The 19,707-nt window shown below is 44.6% G+C and overlaps 1 protein-coding gene across 5 annotated transcripts in view; it reads left to right on the top strand.

The window, feature by feature from the left end:
* Positions 1-19,707, top strand: part of Mp (collagen XV/XVIII-type protein multiplexin) — a 197,303-nt gene that overhangs the window by 28,702 nt on the left and 148,894 nt on the right. For all 5 annotated transcript variants that reach the window (XM_076906045.1, XM_076906041.1, XM_076906042.1 and 2 more), the window contains exons 3-4: positions 13,409-13,674; positions 14,237-14,512. In XM_076906045.1, coding sequence (XP_076762160.1) covers positions 13,409-13,674; positions 14,237-14,512 — 542 coding nt within the window. The remainder of the gene's footprint in view (positions 1-13,408; positions 13,675-14,236; positions 14,513-19,707) is intronic.

The following is a 19,707-nucleotide window of genomic DNA, read 5'->3' as shown; positions in this document are numbered from 1 at the left end:
ACACAGAGAGTTGTTATTCCAACCAAATTGCACATCTTCAGCAATCGCGTTTGGTTATTTTTCCACTAATTAACGTTCGAGTAATTATTGTCTCTATAACGGTAGAATTAGCAAATCACATCAACGATTATGCCGTTAACCGGAACGATAATTAATGGCTGTGCCTCAATACCGCGAACAGCTCTTGTTATACATTAGTAATTACTCGCCTTTGTAACTACACTTAACCCGTCCGTGCGCGAATCTATCACGCTGTCAACCACAATGCATCCTTCATAGACCGCGAGATAATCGATTAGGTTTCATTTCAATAATATCGAGCCGATCTCTGACACGATTTACGTATTCCGTAAATGTACGTTAAAAATGATTATCGACCGGGCAAAATCATGAAGTTCCGTTACATCCTCCGACTGTACTAAATAAACGAATAAAATCCGATTCGACCAGCATCGAAAATTTTGAGCACGCAACCGGACTCGTTCCCTCTCGCGTTGATCGCGCGGTTTCACTGGGAACGACGCGGGGCATAAACCGCACACGGTGGTGTCTTTACATCGGTGCCGCGAATTTAATTGGCGGATGCAGGTTGTCTCGCGAGCGCAAGCTGCTAGAAAACGAGCCAGGATTTTCGTCCCCGTTGGAATTTACGAGGCAATTCGAGCGAGCCGCGCGACTTTGTCGCCGCTCCGAATCGGCCCAGAAATCGCCTACCATACCAGAGGTCTCGTCCGATTCGACGAATTTCTGTCCAAGGTTACAGGACTCTCCGCGTCTTCTGTCTCTCGCACGCATTTTTAACTTTCCATTTCCCCTTTCCATCGGTCTTTGTCGCGGCTCGTCCTGAGAGAGAGAGAGCCGCGTCCCTTCAATTCCCTCGTTTTGCGCTCGAATGAAATATTTAATAAACTTGTTACGCGAGTATCCCAGGACACGAGCCTACAGCGACGGGGAGCTAATAAATCGCCGGCGAATGCTCTCGGTGGCTGTCCCCTCGGGCTTTTTAACGCCGTCCAGATTTAGCTACTTTCCACCGGCCAATTCCCTTGGTGGAGTCGCGAAATTTTTGCACCCGCTGCGACCACTTTTTTCGTCACCTTCGTCCGCACCCAGGTTCGCCAACTTGTCGCGTAAATTTCGTCCGTTGAAACAGTTCGTTTCAGCCTCTTCCTATCCGTGTTCATTTTTACTGAAAAATCGTACGAAGAATGTGGTTCGTTTGTTTTCGAATTTCGATTGTTCTTCGTTAAGGTTCGATTCGAAGTTGAAAATTGCGCTCGCGCAAATTCGAAAGGGACCGTCGCTAAACATGAATTTATTGTCCCGGTAACGGTGGATATCGGTAATATTGAGTTTAATCAGGATCACTGATTAAAGTGCAGTTTGATTAAAGTCAGAATTACCGCGTTGGAGAAAATTTATCGACGTTATTACCTTCTAGCGTTGTGTAAAGGACGTAGCAACGTTCCCATTGCGTTGCACGCCGCGTAATAGAAATCCAATTATTGAAATACCGTGTCGTATGAACACCTGTTAACCGAATTTCGGTATTAGCAAGTAGTAGCTGGAAAGCCCTACGATCGATTATTGACTAACCGTATTAGTATGTTTCCCTCCTATCGTGTACTACACGAAATCCTATTTCGGTCTCGATTTAATTATTCATCCATGGAAAAAGTGAGCTATTTAGAAACAGGGAAGGAAACGCGAGTACTTCTGGTTACAGTTGACGTAATTTCACGTCATTGGAGAATTTACAGCTCTGACTCTCGCTGACATAATTTCACATCAACCTCTTTTCTATAACTGGTCGCAGCTGACGTAATTTTACGTCATTTAAAAATGCATGATCGATCGACGGTGATGCGATTTTATGTCATCTAGAAATCTATAACTGGCTACACCTGACGTAATTTTACGTCATGCCACGCTTATAGGAAAGCAAACGATACTACAATTTGCATTCATCGATCAGCTTGTAAACAGTTTATCGATCCTCGAAATCGTTCTTACGATACTGTTACAGCCAAACCACCAGCGGATGTTCAGCGCACGACTTTGATGCATAATATTCTTCTATTCAACGGCAGCCCGAACCTCGGCTGCAGTTAAATCCAATTCCGATATCGGATGGCGTCCGACGATCGGTGGTTTGTAAATTATGCGAAGCTCGCACTGAAAATACGGTTTGCTGGACCATATGACGGTTTCGATCTCGATGATTGAGAGTGAAACTATTTTAATCTCGGCAAACTTCCACGCGGAGTCCTCCATTGCCTCGTCCTTCGATAAACGAAAACTATGCATCTTGTTGTACGAATCCAACCGAACTTATTCGTTTTAATTGTTTATTCGTTCGAGAACACTTCCCCCTTTTATTCGATCTACCACCACGCGTCTCATAAGGGTGAAATTAAAGTTCCTTCGACACGCGAGAGGGGAAAGATCATTTTTACGGATTCGTGAGTCCTTCAAAGTCGCTCCCTTCGTTCTCGGTTAATATTTGGCATCGAGGAGTTGGCATTGTCGCGATCCCTCCAAGGAGGCGCGGTCCTTCGAACCCTTTCACGACTGTCGTCGCATGAAGTTCTCGTCGCTTCTCGTTCTTCAACGGGAATCGTGTTCAATTCTCATATCTCGTTCGTCACGAATCCTCCTGTTCGTGATGCGAAATGAAATCCTCGTCGACGACGCAGCGCCTCGTATCTCCTTTCGAGATGTTTCTAAGCGCACGACCGATAGCAATAGCGATTTATCGCGTACTCGGTGAAACGAATTTTCATTCGTTTATAATTGTACGCTATGTTCTTACCACGTAGATAGTCATCAGTGCCTAGTTAGTCCAGTGCGAGATAGGTCGATCCAGTCGCGCGAGTAAAAGGTTCGGCTGGTGGAATGCGAAAGGTACGGAGAGACTTAACATTTTCCGTCCAACGCGACCTCTTTAAAGTCCGCTGAAAGTTCGTGGAATTTTAGCTTATCCCAATTTATTCTACTTAATCGAGTTTCCCGTGATTCCGGAACTTTTCCGCCGCGGAACTTTTTCAACAGCGGCGATTGTTCCACGCGTCGTTGCCCATTCCTCCTTGTTATGCTAATAGACGTCAAAGTGACGGTGAAAATTGCTCGCCCCCGCCTGCTCGATTCGAGGACGTTTTGACGTTGCCGTGAAAGACCGTAGGAAAAAGTAACTTCGCCGCTTGTTTCGAGCAGTGAAAGTTAAATAATAAATACAAATGTACGCGTTCGCGTCGAAGCGATAAAGGGTTACGCGGTGATAAATTCGGCAGGATTTCGGTGCAGCGTCGTTAGCTGCGTTACGCACGCGGAAAAAGAGAAAGGGCGAAAGAGGGATCAAAGTCGACGACTCGACTGAGTGTTAAGCCTTTGAAATTACACGGAGAAGTTGGAGCGAGCCTGTACTACGTTCTCCATTACCATCCTATTTCCTCACCTCTTACTAACTCGACTAAAGTTTCACAAATTACTTCGTATCACCTCGCACTAGCCTCGTCTGTTCGTCGCAGTTTGCCGGGAGTAATTATCGCGTCCTGTGACAGGAGTTTAAGCGTCTATACCGATGGGTTTACTCATTCAATAATAGGCACATTCTCGACGCGATGCGAAATTAGCTTCAAACGACTGCTCGGATAATTTTCGCGGTTAATTAGCGTCGATCGAGACGAATCAGCATCCCTTAAATTCCCTGTGACGGGCGTGATTTCGAGGTTTCGCGCGTCCACGCGTCCGATATACCCGGAAACGCGGAACAAGGCGAAGCCAAAAAGAAGGGAACGGTGGAAAAAGATAATGTTAAGTCGGCAGAGCGGCTCGAGAACGACGAGTCTGAAATAAGAGGGCACCCCGGATGTCTCGAGGCTGCCCTGGAAGACAATACGAGGAGTGCACGTCGAGACTACCACTCAGACTTGCCTGCAGGCGGCCTGTAATAAACAATATGACTCTTACCTGCACCTTTTGTACGCTACTCGGTACTTCCTGTCCTAGAGAGCCGAGGGTGCATCCAGGATGCCCTACGGCACTGCTCTGCCACGCACACTGCAAACACGCTCGGGCAGGAATTTAATTCTCCGGAATCGGTTCTCGTTTGACAGTTCTCTCCTATTCTTTCGTAGGCGAGCCCAACTTTCTGCAGTCTGTGTTTAACACTCGTGTCTATGGGCCGGCTCTTTGTTCGAAAATCGCGAACAACGTTGGCGTTCAGCTATTTTCGTCTGTCATTCCTCGCAGGTATTCTTTATCTCTGTCAAGCAGCGAAACGACGAGGCTGGATTAGTTTTTCGTTTTCCCTTGTTTGCCGAGCTAATCGACTTGAGTGCATCAAGGTCTGCGCGACGAAGTCGGCTAAACGCAATTATGTCGCGACTTGGTGCACGCAGATCGTCTTAGCGGAAGGATGTGCTAATTCGGTAAAAGAAATGACAAATTTTCACAGAGAGATACGGTTTACTTTGGGTAATCGAATAATCCAGCCAGCGAGTTTCTAAATTGGCATCAAGGCGGAGAGTGCCGTGAAGAATTCGAATTAACCAGCGTCGGGAAAATTGTTTGTCTTTGGGCTGTTATTCCGGCAGAAAAATGGTAACAAATCCCAATAAAGTTCGACTGCAGCGCGGAAAGTTTCTAGCGGCACTAATTTCGTTCGACTCGACTAGCAGCTTCGTTCATTAATTGCGAATAAGTTAAACGCGTGCTCGTTTGCCGCGTGAAAACGACTGGGAAATTAGCTGGAAGCCTGTCGAGCAACGCGTACCCTCTCATCTGTTAAGGGGTGGGAAGAGGGAACAGAGTCCTCTCGTCAATTAACGTCTTTCGTATACTTTGTTTGCGTCCCGCTCTTTACCATCGTTTCGATCGGTCAAGTTATTAGAATTCGAGTGTGTCGACTGCAGGTTGGCGTTCGTACGAGTTCAAGTATTGCTCTTTGCGTAATGTCGCTTGAACAATGATTCAAAGGTACAGGTAACGAACGCTTCAATTCCGCGCTGTACATTTGCGAGGTGGAAAACTGGAATGAAACGGGAGAATTGGAGTCGTAAGTGAAGCGCAAGTTGAAATTACGGTGATTCGGTTTCTCGGGGAAGTTTCGCAGTACTTGGGGCCGACAGAGGCGCGTCGGAGTGATTCTTCCTTTAAATGAAGGATGTCGGGAGAAGAAAAGGCACGGCGGAATTTTCTCTCGCAGCCTCGTCGAGGTCTCCTTAGAATTTTCAACAATTCCAATGAAATTGTACGGGCCGCGCGGCGCGGTTTCCCGCCGAGTGTTTGCTTCTTGTTTCAAAATACTCGCCCCGGGCGAAGGGTAAATTAGGTGAGCCGAGTTGAATCCAATTAACGCCCTCCGAGCGCACGCCCCCTTGCCGCTTCTTACCACCCTTCTGACAAGTAAGTGCCTCGTTTTCCGTAGCGATAACGATGTCATTGTTTTCCCATCAACGCGCCGCGACGGAACAAACATTTCAAATGGTATCGATCGTATTCCGCGCTGATGTTTTATTGCTCCCACCCGGATTCGCAATTTCGTTCGCCGGATGACCGTAGGAGGACCTCGAGGAGAAACCATTCGAATGCCGAGTGACACGCGAAACGTTCATATACCTTCCGAGTAAATACAAAGGGCGTGTTTCGAAACGAAAAATATACGAGGGGGGATCCTCCTCTCTCACCTTTGACCCACGGGCTTCTCTTCCTTTCCTTTTCTTTTCCTTTCGTTTCGCTTACTTCCCTTCTGTTCTCTCCTCCGACCGAGAGAGCTTGCACGCTCTCTCGTTCCTTTGAGATCGGTTGATTTACGAGGGAGCTTGGAGATGAGCCAGACTGTCATATTTGGTTTGCTCCCGGAACGTATTGCAGCACGAACGGAGGGGCATAGCCGGGATAACGTTTCTCGAGGGTGTAACAAATTTCCAGACGATACGAGATGTATTCATTCGTTCGAATCGCGAGCACGACGGATTTCATGAACCGATGAATGTCTGCCAAGCCTCTCGCTCCTTCTTTTCCGCCGCGCGGTTTAGCGCTCGCTGTCGATTCGAGAACGCGTAACGAGCGAACGTGACAATTTCATTGGTGACTGTTTGTAACTATTCTTAAATCACACTGGAATAACAACCCGAACGCTATTTAGGTTAGGTGACGACGCAGCGAAATTCCTTCAGTTTCGAACAATTCGACGCGTAGCGTGAAACGCGACGACTCAATTTGACGGAAGTTAAACAATCGAAAGTTAAGGATAAAAGGGGCAAGTTTCCTGATTAAATCTGTTCGTCGTCGCCCAAGTTGGGACGCGGGCGATAGGAACAGAGGAAACCGATTGGACCAACTCCGTTTTCTTAGCCTCGGAATGGGGCCACCGAGAACATCGGCTGGAAAAAGAATGTCAGAGATGGGGAACCGTGGCTCTTTACGACCTCGTTCCGTCGAACAGGGCTAATATTTTCCGTTGCCAGTCGATGTTTCGCAAACAGTTGTGGAAAATCTTATCAAATTTCAACGATACAATTTTAGCCACGTGAAAAAGTTGTGTATTTCCCAAGAAGCCGAGATCTAATTAATCGTGAATCACTCGAACACGCGTTGGCGTGTCTTCTTTTATCCTATTTCCCCCTCGACTTTAGATAGTCTCCAAGGCCTGGTTCGTGGCTTCGAGATATCCCCCGGCGCCGAAGACCATTCTTTTCTGCACGGCCATTTATCATCGCGCGCGATGCCAAGAGGCTTTGTATCACTCGTTGTCGAAGGCGCTCTCGGACAATGGCGATACATCGCGTGGGAAATAATTGCGAGAATTTAACCGATCCCTTTTCGTATAACAATTTGCCACGGTCCATTTAATCGGCTTCCGGAATACCATCTTTCACCTCGGTGATACCTAATGCCGGAGGAGCACTTTTTCTATCGGTGATTGGAATTTAAACAAATTCACTCGTAATAAAAGATATCGCTAGTGCACCGAGTATATCAACGTGATCCAACGAGCTAGCAATGATTAATCACGGACTGGAGAACGCAAATGTTGCTTGGAAATTATAGAGTGTAATGAAGATTACGGTAATTATTTTTCGCGGTAGCAGTAGCACAACCTTTTCCTTTCGTTCCACTGGTGAACGGAGTTTTCGAGGACTCGATACCAATTCTCTTAACATTCTACGGCACCTTTCGTGCGTGTCTCATTAAATAAACAGTGCTGAACAATACCGTACGTTCGGTTCACAGCTTCGAACATGTTTCTCTACTACTTCCTAACGCGATTAGAGGAAGACGACATGATCGAACCACGCGTTTACAATGAAATTTCCATGACATTTGAAAAGAGGTTCTATTCCGCTCGTCCAAGTATAACATCGGCGCGAAAGATATTGCGCGCATGTGTTCGTACAAACAAGCCAATCACCGGCTCGATCCAAACAAACATCTCCGTTCCTTTAATCAAGTTAATGGGCCAGCATCGTGGGACTGCAATCTCGGTTTCCAATTTACTTGAACCATTAACTCGGCCGCTCATCGCCGGTGTTCGTCGCGAATCAAAGCGCTTTTGTAGAGTCCACCGGAAGCCCGCATGTGCTTTGATTTCAAGGCGCGTTAAATCGCCGCTGACTCGCCAATTAACGCGGCCTCATCGTTCCGCGCGGTCCCGCCGAACAATTACCCTAACTCGCTCGACAAATAAAACTACTTCAGTGTCTGGAGCACGACACCGAGTTTCCAGCCACTTTCTCCGATTTGTCTTGGCACCATCGTTCGTTGCATCGCGGCGGGAGTCCGTCTCGATGCGAGAATCCAGTTCTGGATTGTTTCACGGGTTCGATGATACTCGTACGTTCAGTTGAACATGGGGTGTAGGAGAGTACGAAGATGACTACGATTTTTTAATCATTTTTAACAGGATTCTGCGAACGTTAAGTAAATATTTAGTAAAATATTTAGTAAAAGGTAGTTCAGCCACAACACAGTAGCCAAACTTCATTTATGTCATCGTACACTGTTTTTCTTTCTTGTCGATTGAACGAATGAATCATTTAATAAATTAGTAAGAAAAATGAGAAAACGGTAAGAGGAGGATAATTTAAGAACTTAAAGATTTCAGTGAAACCAGGATTTAATTCGTAGACAGTAAAGTAGGTAGCGACTGTAACGAGTCAGACAAGTCTGGTCGTTGATCCGGCTGGCGCCATCTAACAACGGGACCACGAACCATCCCAGTTTCGAAAAAGTCGAATAAAATCGCGCGTGAAATTCGCGTACAGAAGAGACGAGAAGTTTTCAACTCGATTTCCACAAATCAAGACAGACTGCGCGCTCTCTCTCGCCTTCGAGGTTTCTCGTCAATTACCCCTAAGTTGTTTCCTGCGAACTGCTCGTCGTAAATTTACAATTCAACCTCGCGGATGATTTCCACGCTCTTTGCATGATTACGTGCCGTTTGAGTTTCTCGTAAATTCCATTCTCTTATGAGAGAAATAATGCGAAATGAAGACGAGAGGTAGTTTCAATTGGTAATTGGAATAATAGTTGACAGTTTTTTACGGATATTTTTGTTATTAACAAAGTTGCAGTTTCGTTATCAATTATAAACGAGAGACAATTATTTCAGTTCATAGTTATACACTGAAATGTGTGCGAACCCGGAGTCAGTCAGTGGGTAAAAACCTGACGGCGCACGTGTTACCGTGTCGGTTGTTGGCGCCGTTGTTTCTGAAAAGAACAGAACAGCATGTGTTAGCGACGCTTTTTCTAGGTGAAAATAATTAGTGGTCTCTGGCTTGCCGAGTCGATGAAACGGCAAGTCGTTGATAGAGCGTGAGAATGTGTTACGTTTTGCTGTCGAAGAAAACTTTCCTTCAACGAAACACCTAAATACGTGAAAAAATCACACGGACGATGGTTTCGCGTTTCTTGAATTTTTCCGGAATTTTCCTAACAGTCTCATTTTTACCAACGTCCGTTGGAAAAACAATTCCCTTTTGCCTGTTGTTACACCTTTCTCGCTTCTCTTGATACGCCACCAAGACCTTCGTCGCGAAAATTATATATTAAATGAAACGAGATGAATTTTTGAAATTTTCTACAGCGCTCGCGTCGAGTCAGAATGATCTCGAGAATTCTGAGGAATGTTTAATTACAATGTTGTATATTGTAATTTGGGAAAGCAATTTACAGTAATCTTGTTCGATCGAAGTTCAATTTCACGGTGCACGTTATTGATTCTACAGTTCCATATCGAACGTGCTTTCCCCGTTATAGTTTGATACAAAATATTTTCCCTCGTTTCCCTCTTTTCGTTCTATCGCTAGTTTTGCTTGGAAATAAATTTTTCTGGCCAACACGACGTACTCGCGTATCAAAAGATTATGATTGCGCTCTTGACGTTTGAGGCGAGGCTTGAACTTTTTCTGTTCTCTTCTCACTGTTTTCAGCTCGCCCAGTTTAATGACTTCCGCGTTTGAAAAAAAAAAAAAAAAAAAGAAAATGCGAAACTTTCTGTTCGTTTGACGTGTAATTTTCTCCTGAAAGATACATTTTTTGCGCAGTTTTATCACGTGGTTCACTTTAATTACGAGAGTACTTATAGGGCTTTCAAAAAAGTTGTAAAGGAGTTCATAACTCTGATAAGTAATATTTGAAAAAAGCGCGCGTTAAGACCTCTTTCAGGCGCTAAAAAATTCCTCGACCTACGAAAGGCTCCGTACACAGAGAAATGATTAAGAAACGTCTTGCTCTCCGGGATGGGCTTCGCTCTTGGACAACCATCGAACAATTAACGCGTTAATGAGAAAGAAACGCGCAGTTTAAATCCGTTGGGTCGTAGCTGATTTGCCGGGCGAGTCGATTGTAAATTTACAAAACCGTATGAAGCGGGAAATCGCGTTAAAACCGGATGCTCCATTTATCTTCATTCGCAGCGAGGCACAGTTAGGATCAATCGGTGATTTCGTATGCATTGTTTCCCGACTATCGATTCGGCTGGCAGTTTGCTCGCGGGAGAAATTGATCGTTTCGACGCGATTCCTCTCGCGAATCAACCGTATCAATCTTTCGTCCGTATGCGCGCGGCCGCGTTGCCGCGCGAACACATCGAGCCTCGATGATCTCCGTGGAATTGCCAGCAATTTTTAATCGAACGTACCACGCGGCACGGAAATGACGCTTCCACCGGGAATCAATAGCTGGGAGAACGGAGGTAAACGTTTGCGTTCGGTTACAACGAGTGGTAGTTCTGGTTCGCGCATCATAATGGCGGCTGGCTGGCATTAAAGCGAACGTGATACGTAAGGCGATCGCGAGGATCGATTCAGACGGAGGGCTCGTCGAGCCACCTTTGTGCGAAAATTGTTGGACAGCTTCGGCTTCTTTGCGAGGAAACTTTGCGCTGCTAGATAAGAGCCTTCGAGAGGCCCTCGTGGCCAGATAACGCTCAACTTTCCTCCCCATCTCGAAATCATCGTCTTATCTATATATACCTAACTGCGATCGATATTCTATGACGTGGCGACGTGTTTTTTTTTTATTTCCAGAGGACGATTTCGCGTTTTGAATACGAAGCTCGAGAGGCAGCGCGTGTTCCGTTGCTCGACGAACGGCGTCGTACTCGATCGTATTCTCTTCGCGAATTCGTATAAGCAAGGAACAGGATGAGCTCAGGGCTGTATTTGCCACATGGGAAAGATCCTGATACGAAAGGTTGCTTTCGAACGAAATACCGTCTTCTCCTATTGGTGCGATAGCAACAACGATGTTTTTCGTACGTTCTCTCCGCACCTCAAACTTACGTGAAACTTTTCTAAAACGTACTCGAGGAACGGTTTGCGAGGTAGAGATGAAAATAGGTCGACCAAGTTACTTGTACGTGGGCAGCCTATTTTTCGTGTTTAATTTAATTTTATTTTTTGAGCCTGAAACATATTACCTTTCACTTTGGGTTTATATTGTTTATTATATCGTATAATTATACATTCCAGATAAAACTTTTAATAATACGAGAGATCTGTATACGATTTTTCGCTGTTAAAAACCACGAATGATATAAAAATACGAGTAGAATTACTTTATTTATATTAGACACACGTGTGTGACAAAAAATATTAATACATAAGATACGTGTAGCTTCGCTTCATAAAAATGTTTCGATAAAAAGTACGCATCTTGGTGCATATGAACGTTTGAATTGAAATTATCTTTAAAGAATTCCATGCGCGCGCAACGTATTTATTTTATTGGTATGCATAGAATTATGCGATGAACATTCTGTTTGATCATCAAATAAGTAAGTTATTAATTCCACACGCGACGTGTATTTTGTTGTCATTTCTGCGCGAAACGAAGTCTCGTATCGGGGAAGCATACGCGCGAAGAAGTTTCCCGACAGTCGTTTCTTATGCGCTCGTTGAAGTCTCCGACTGCGCCAGCTGATCGCGCCTACCCAAGCGTTGAAGTCCCCGGCTCGTAACTTGCTTCGCCTCTACGTTATGTTTCTATAATACCTGCGAAGAAAGCATCGATCGAATGTTTTATGTTTCAAGCGTGAAATACCTAGTTTTTTTAGCAGCTTTCAGCTATTGTATTTAGAAAATAGAATAGATAACGTGTTCGAGAACAGAATTTCATAAATGTTGCACTTATCAAAATGTTTATAAAGCTATAATGTTAACATTAGCTAAGCTATTATAGAATATTTATGAAAGGACGATATGCGAAATGAAATATTGAACAACGTCGACCACGTTGCGTGTAAATATATTTGCAAATATCAATATTTAATAATATTAAACGTTTCGGGTTCTCAGAGTGCGGTTTTTTCTTAGACAACGGTGCGAAAGAAAATCGTAAAACGTTTCTGATGATTCTTATAGCGGGAAGAAAAGTTGCTTGAATCTGAAACAGTGTTAGGTATACAATATTTAATGCGATTTACGGCGTAGACCCGTATTTCGACAATAAATATCGATTATCGAAGCAGGCTTTCAGCTAGGGTTCGCCACACTATATCGAGTGTCACGAATCTCTATGATATATGACGCGCGATATGGGGCCGTGATATATAATGTTAAAGAAGTACGATCGTAATCATTGGCACGGCTATAGGTAATACTATCGTGAATTATATGAAATTAATACGATTTCCAATTAGAATTGTTGCAAACAATTGCAAACTTGAACCAACGTCGCAAGACTAATTCGCGCATCTGCTTTCGGCTCGCCGCCACGCTCGAAAGAACTTTTAAAAGCAATTTCAATTTCGAAAAAAGTATCCCTGCGAAGTTTAACTACGTCTCGAAGTCGGTCCAATTTAAGCTGCTCGATAATTCTGATCAGCCCGAGCGGACAAGGTGTTCAAGGGCGCTAGCTTCTCGGGATTTTTCGTGTCCCGAATAGCATCTGAGCAGCCGGGTGCAGTCCTCGATCGTGATTTCGCCCGCTAATCCCGCGGCGCAGAACCGCCCACGGTGTCTTCACGCATCGAATTAATTAAACTTCTCCCGGCTCGAGTTTGAACTACTTTTCGCTGGTCCGCATTTTTCCGAGCATCGTCCCTGCCTCTCCCACGGGCGTGACGCGTGCCCGTTTCAAACCGCGTGTACTTAATTAAACTGTGCCAGCCTCGCCGTAGCGAGCGGTTCGCGAAACGATCGCGTTTAAATAATATTCGCGGCTCACCGCGAGTGGTCCGCGCGTCTCGAACTGCGTTTAAACAATTTGCATGAAACACGAATTCGAGATTAGAGCCTGGTAACTTATAACTGGACAGGCTGTAACGACGACGACCAGCCGTTTGCCGTCTATTAACTTGGCGCATATCAAATGCGCCCACTCCCGATTTAAAGGGTAACATTTAGCCGCGCGTAGCTTCCTGGTTAATATCGTACACAGATCTCGTTAATACTGTGAACAGATTATTTCGAGGAACGTTTCAAAGGAAAAATTTTCAATTATCTTTGAGATCGCCATCGTTTTTTTCCCCCTCTTTCAAGTACTTGTCCACTAGCGCGATGCTGATCTAAAATCGTCTCAAAGAAAGTATTATAGTTTCGTACACTTTGAAGAGTTCAAAGTCTCGAATCTTTAGCCTCTTTTCACTCGAGAGACTTTGTAATTTAGCGGAACACGGGCTGGCAAATAAAACTAAACAGACAGGCCTCGCATTCTGTTTCATAACGCCCCGCCTTTGGTTTCAAATATCCCTTCCCCGTTGTACGGTATAACGTCATAAACACCGTAATGGTATAAATCATTGCCAATATATCGTATTTCGCAACCCAGTTGGAAACTAGATTTAAGAATCCTCGCGTTTCACCGCTGAAATAGTAAATACAATATCCGTTGATGGCGTCTCATATTTTCCGCGGTGGAAACTACTCTAACCGCTACCATTCGCGGGTTTTTGTTTCAGAGCTTGAATTTGATTTACTCCAGGCAGCGGTGGCGTTGGAAGACGACGATAATTTGTACATCGACGAGGGTCTCGACGGATTCCCGGCGTTCGGCTTTCGGCCGGGCTCAGAAATTAAACGACCCTACCGAACGTGTCTGCCGGAAAAACTGCCAGCGGAGTTCACTCTGGTCGCAATCTTCAAGCCGATGTCATTCAGGACTAGTTACCTTTTCGCCGTTCTGAATCCCTTCGAGACAGTGGTGCAATTAGGCATTCGAATTTCGGTGAGTGCACCGTTCGTTTCGAAGCGTGCGAACATCCTGCCGCAGGCCGACGAGGGGGTTCGAGAGAGATCGGGATGAAATTGAAAATTGCATTCGGTCGATTTCCAAGGAATTGACTGCGGTGCCGCGTTAGACCTTCGAGTCGACGTATCACCGACGCGTCGGCTGTAACGCCGGATGGAGGCGTTCCATCGTGTTTCCCAATCCCTTCGAGGCCGTTGTTGCAATTGCCCGGGTCTTCAAATTTCTTTGAGATCCTTCTCGTTTCGTTCTCGCGGTACCGTTTCCATGGATAATGCTCCGTCTACGTGTTCCGCAGAGAAAGCGAGCCGAAGGGGAGCGCGATCCCCACGAGGATCGATAGTGATGGGTCACGATCGCGGGAAAACAGCTCGACTTTCGAACCCCCTCGAACTTTCTTCAACCAGTCGTCCGAAAGTTATCTCGAGATAATTTCGATGGCTGGAGGAACCGGTTTCGTTTTAAGGCCCCGTTTCGTCGAGGGAAACTTTCCGAAATTTCCGTCACGGATAACACGAATACGAAATTCGCTCTCTCGTAGGACGGACCGGGCACCAATCAAAATGTCTCGTTGATTTACACCAATTCCGACTTGCACTCGCATTCGGAGGAGGTTGCTACGTTCACGGTACCGAAGCTGACGAAGAAATGGTCGAGGATCGTTTTCAAGGTTTCCACAACGGACGTCACCCTCTACTTGAACTGCCACGAAATGGCGAAGCAAAGGGTGACCAGAATTCCTCTGGAATTGGTGTTCGACACAGCCAGCACGCTGTACATCGGCCAAGCTGGACCTCATATTCAAGAGAGATACGACGTGAGTACACAAACAGCTTTATTACTCTCGATTACTGCCGGGAATGATATATTCGTCGAAACGACGCTGAGCTGGCTCGGGGTTGTTTTGATTTTCGATAACCAACCCGCAATTTGATTATCGACCGATTTACGGTTCGTGTAATTTGTTGAACCGCTACGAGACGAATCACCATTTTGAAATAGTGTTTCGAATTCTTCATTTATTTTTGAAAAAAGGCGGAACTTGTTGGTCGAAGAATCCAGCGTCGTTTCTGAACTATAATAACTGTCTAAAACTTACTTCTCGAGTCTCGTCGAATCGAACAGACTCGCGAACAATTACAGATCAACTACGAAACGCAATGGTCACAGAAGCGTAAGTAGATAATTTCCACGTCACATTTTATTACGTAAAATAGAGGGTACCGATAAGATAAGGTTAAAGAAAGGGAGAAAATAAAAAGAGAAATGAGTGGAAGGTGATAGCATAATATGATCGGAAAGAAAGTGAATTGCGAGAAAGAGGGAAATGATTGAAAAGTGCTGTACAGAAATCCTGTGTAGGTATTATGTTTAAAGGATTTATTACGACCACCATTCCTACGCAGAGATTTCCCCGAGTTCCTCTAAAATTGAAACATTCGATTTGTCCGATGGCGAGAGACGAAGAAGCCGCAAAGAGCAGCAACGTGTTAATAAACAGGCTAAATAATCGGAAGAGCACGGAATAGAATAGAATTAACTATTCTATTAAAACTATACGTGTATTTCGTTAGAAGTGTTCTCGCGAAAGTTTTTAGAAACCCTAGAAAACCGTAAAAGTTGCGCGTAGAGAAGCCCCCCCCCTAGAAACTTTCTGTTCTGAAACTCGCGCGGCTCTACTGTAGAAAATTTCGAAACAAAGTGCAGTGACGCGATGAAATTAAATTTCAAGTGCATCGGATAATCAGCACGGTTATGCGAGAATGCAAAATGCCAGGCGATATACGAGAGAAGTATTCGGCGATTACAGCTGCGTGCAATAACTCGAGGGCATTTGTTACAATCCCGCGGCACGCAATCGGACATAGTTATTTGTAATTTTAAGACCGCGGCGTGCTCGGGACATCGATTTTCTGGCTGCCATTTCAAGTCGTCGCTTAACGATAATTAGCCGCCATACCGATGCACTCCGATTTTCCGTATGCCGCGTACGCGGCTCGTAACGACAACCGCTTGCACGCGTGCGCGCGAAGACAATGATTTACTTCGGTCCTTTGTTAATTACCCACTGACGATAATTGTTGCAATCTGGCGCGTTGCAACATTTCGTTATAATTATATAGTAATGCACTACCCAGCGACGGGAAATTATACTGTCGCGATTAATACGATTCGATTTATTCGTAGGCGAAATTACCACGTTGCGTTCTCGCCTGTCCTTAATGATTTTTTTTTTTTCACTTTAATTTATTTAATGCTATTCCGCATCGTGAAATATCCAGTATTCGGTGGATAACATTCGTAACGCTGCTAATTTAAAAAGTTTCTAGGATGCAACGTGTCGAGCAAACTGACATCGTATGATGGAAATACCATTAATCCACTATAAAAATAGTTACCGTAGAAGGCGGAGAAAAATGCGGAGCGTAAAGTGATATAACGAGACGGAAGAGAATATAAATATCATTTCTCGCGATTATCCAGATTTCCAGCTTTAATCGTCGATAATTGGAAATTTTATTCTTGCAACATTTTTGCATTCTAATACGATCAAATCAACTGGAGTTTCTATTTCGAGTACAAAGTCATTCGAATTAGAACGTCAGCAATTAAGATAGGATTGACGTTGGATAGACGTTTAATCAATAAAATTGTTATCGTGTTTCAATCGATATTAAATATCTAAATGATTTTGGAATAAACGCGGAGGAAGGTAAGCCGAGCGGCGATAAATAAATAAAACGAGGAACCAGGTCAACGCGACAGCTATGTAAATTGAAAAGATAGTAATTGCAATCGAACGAATATTAACGCGATCCGGCTCGCTGGTTTCCCTTGTTTTTGTTTCCTCTTCTTTTTTTTAACGCGTCTGACCCTTTACGGGTCTTTGACTTTTCGCCAGAATTCATTTTGATAAATAATTTCTATTCCGTTTATAAAACTTGGAGAGCGAGGAGGGGAATCTCGTTATCCGAAAACATACGTTCCTCTGTTCGAATCATCATCAAAAATTGTGCATTTGGACAAGTCGAGACAGAAATATCTCGTGTGAAAGTACACGGCGACCCGAAGTTCGCGGGTTTCTTTCCAGAGCAAAGATAATCGTTCGAAACGATTAAACGGCTATTTAATTCGATTGCAGCGGTTTATACGGAATTCTGGCTTGGCTGAGCTGGGCGGAATTTGATTGACAATTTATTTTCCGAGCTGTTGATTCCGCGTCGCTTCAAAGAGGGAAAAGCAGAAAAATGGAATTTCACCGCGCCAACGTCCCCAACCAATCGGAATATCTTTTATTAATGAAAACATATCCCCGGATTGCGGTGGAAAACAGAGTCCGAGGACATCCGATCATCGTCCCTTCGGACGATTCAATTTTTACTTTCACAGTCTCACTGGTTAATCGAAAACATTTAAGCGTGTCAGACAAGTGTATATTTTTTCGTTTAGTAACCGGAGGCCATTCTCTCAATAATGAATGAATTATCAAATTCTGCGATAAAAACGATCCACATAGAGAATTTCTATTTCACCGCCAACAATTCATTGCGAGTGCAATAACTGACGTTAAAGGTATCGTTAAAATATTTACGATACGATGAATGTCGATATATCCGTACTTCGTTCCCGTTTATCCGTAAACATTTCATTTTCTTTCGAAAAGTCGGCCACCCCTCGAAGTTCAACTTTCACGTACACATGCAGAGCCCATCGGTTACGTTCAGTCGGATAACGTGGTTCCCGGGAGACGTTCTTATCGAGTGTTCACCGCCATTTCCATCTGACAGTTCCCTTTCACCGTGTCTCCTTTACCTGACTTTTTCATGCCCCCTGAGGGTAACGATACCTGAAAAAGTTCCCTTTCCGTGGCTCGCGATCCGTGAATTCCTTCTTTATTCCATGCCAGAGGAAATGAGTTGAATTACGCGTACCATTGAATAACGTATACCGTCCCTTTTTGTCCACGTTTATTTTTCACGTTTCATTCTTTCGCAATTAAAATCACGTACGATTACTCGCGCCGCTGTCGCAGCCCAAGCTCGGGCAAAAATGTTCCCGCGAACTTGCCTGGATTTATCGGGAACAATTTAACGGATCAGATTCAGGGGATGAAAACGTTGTTAGCTGACCGACGTCGAGTGTATCTCGGCGCACGGGACTTTGGCGAACCTGATAAATTTGCGCTTTTGCCGTTAGAATTTCATAAGCCGTGGCTCGGTTATGAATCGACCGGGAATTATTTAGCGTGGCATCCACTCGAGGCAGCTACCGGTTACCTTTCCGAGATTTCTTTATTTCTGGAGGAATTGATTAAACCGGATAATCGAGTCAGTTTCGCGTTAATTAGATTTCTGACCGAGTAAATATTCCGGCGAAACGTTAACGATGTTGTTAACAATTCGCTATGTAAAGATGGGAGTCGAATAAGGGGAAGCATCGTGAAATATGCTACATCGTCTGTGTCGGACATGACCAACAGTTGTCATACGGGCAATGTTTTCACCGGGAGCAATGGTGGAGACACTGTAATGCGTTATAAGTCCATATATCCAACTTCCATCGGACGTGTATCTTTGCCTAGACGCTTCGTCTCACTGTGACGTGACCGGAAACTGTTTACAAGAAACAGAACGTTGAATCACGTCGACGGTAGGTCTTCGGTGGAAGGTGTTCTTTATCACCTTTACGACTGGCCAGAAAACGAAATGGCACACGGTCGTAATGGGGAATATTCGTTGAATCTCTCAGTTTTCAGGAAGAACATAATCTTTCCTTTGGACACGCGATATACGTTATCGAGTAACGCACGTCGGGATACAAAGGGGGGCGTGGAACAATTTAAACATCGAGCACGAGCAGCGCGACGCCACAAAAGGCAGCAAGTCGGGGTGAAAGATCTGACCCGGGTACAATTTGTCGTTTATCTACGTGTGTCGTCGAGCTCACCCTCTCGATCTCTCACCTTTCTTTTAGGGGAGCGCCGTTCGAATTTCTCTGTACTCCCCGACTCTTTCTCTGGTTCGCGTTGTTTCGATCGGAATAAATTTGCTCGAGCCAGTATGAATTCGTTGGGAACGGCTCGGCTGCGAATCGGATGCACCTGGCTTGCTCCGATTCGATCAATCAATGGAATAAACCGATTCGCGAAACTACGTTAAGTTCTCCCAACGTTTCTATTTCGCGAAACACCGAAAGCAAGAGTGAACCGAATGATTTTCGGAAGATTTCGAAATTCAATTCTCAGCGTTTATATCAAGTCGCCGAATTCTCCTGGAATATCTTTGCTTCAAGAAGGAAACTGACCCCGCGATCTCGAAATACGTCCCTTTCGTTAGTTCGCTGCCCTCGGTTCAACAAACCCTCGTGATTTTTTTTTTTCGCTAATATTTTTACATTCATCGTGCTCCAATTCCGAGGGTAACTTTTTAAAGCCAAAGCAAACGAACGGTCAATAAGCTCGAAGCGTTCAACCGGAAAATTAAATTTACTTTCGTCGTATTTCGTCCGTGCCGTATATGTTTCCGATATCATAAAGACACTTGCTTTTTTCTGCGCAAAATACAAGAAACCGTGTTCACCTCCGAAATTTGTTGGCCACTCGTGCGTACCTGTGACCCAGAAAGCATGTAAACTTATTATATTTATCGTTTCCACTTCCCTTTTCCAAGATTCGATCGATCTGCTTGCTCCTTGTTAGTTGGAATATCGTTTCCCGTTCTCCACTTGCGAGCCCTCGAGTGCGGTTAATTTTTCGCTAAAAATCGCTTGTTCGCGATAGAAAGAATTACGTTCAACGATATTTTTATTAAACGTCAGCTTCCACTTTACAAATCTACCGCGTCGCTGATCATTGCAGATGCTGCGTTATCGACTCTCTCTCTCTCTCTCTCTCTCTCTCTCTCTCTCTCTCTCTCTCTCTCTCTCTCTCTCTCTCTTTGATGTTGAGAAGCGAAGCCTCCGGAAAAGAGAAAAAAGTGGGCGAACGCATACAATTATTTCGCGGCGAAAGCT

Source organism: Xylocopa sonorina, chromosome 13 (assembly GCF_050948175.1).
Source record: "Xylocopa sonorina isolate GNS202 chromosome 13, iyXylSono1_principal, whole genome shotgun sequence".
Taxonomy (NCBI): Eukaryota; Metazoa; Arthropoda; class Insecta; order Hymenoptera; family Apidae; genus Xylocopa; species Xylocopa sonorina.
This window is presented reverse-complemented; position numbering and strand designations above follow the sequence as displayed.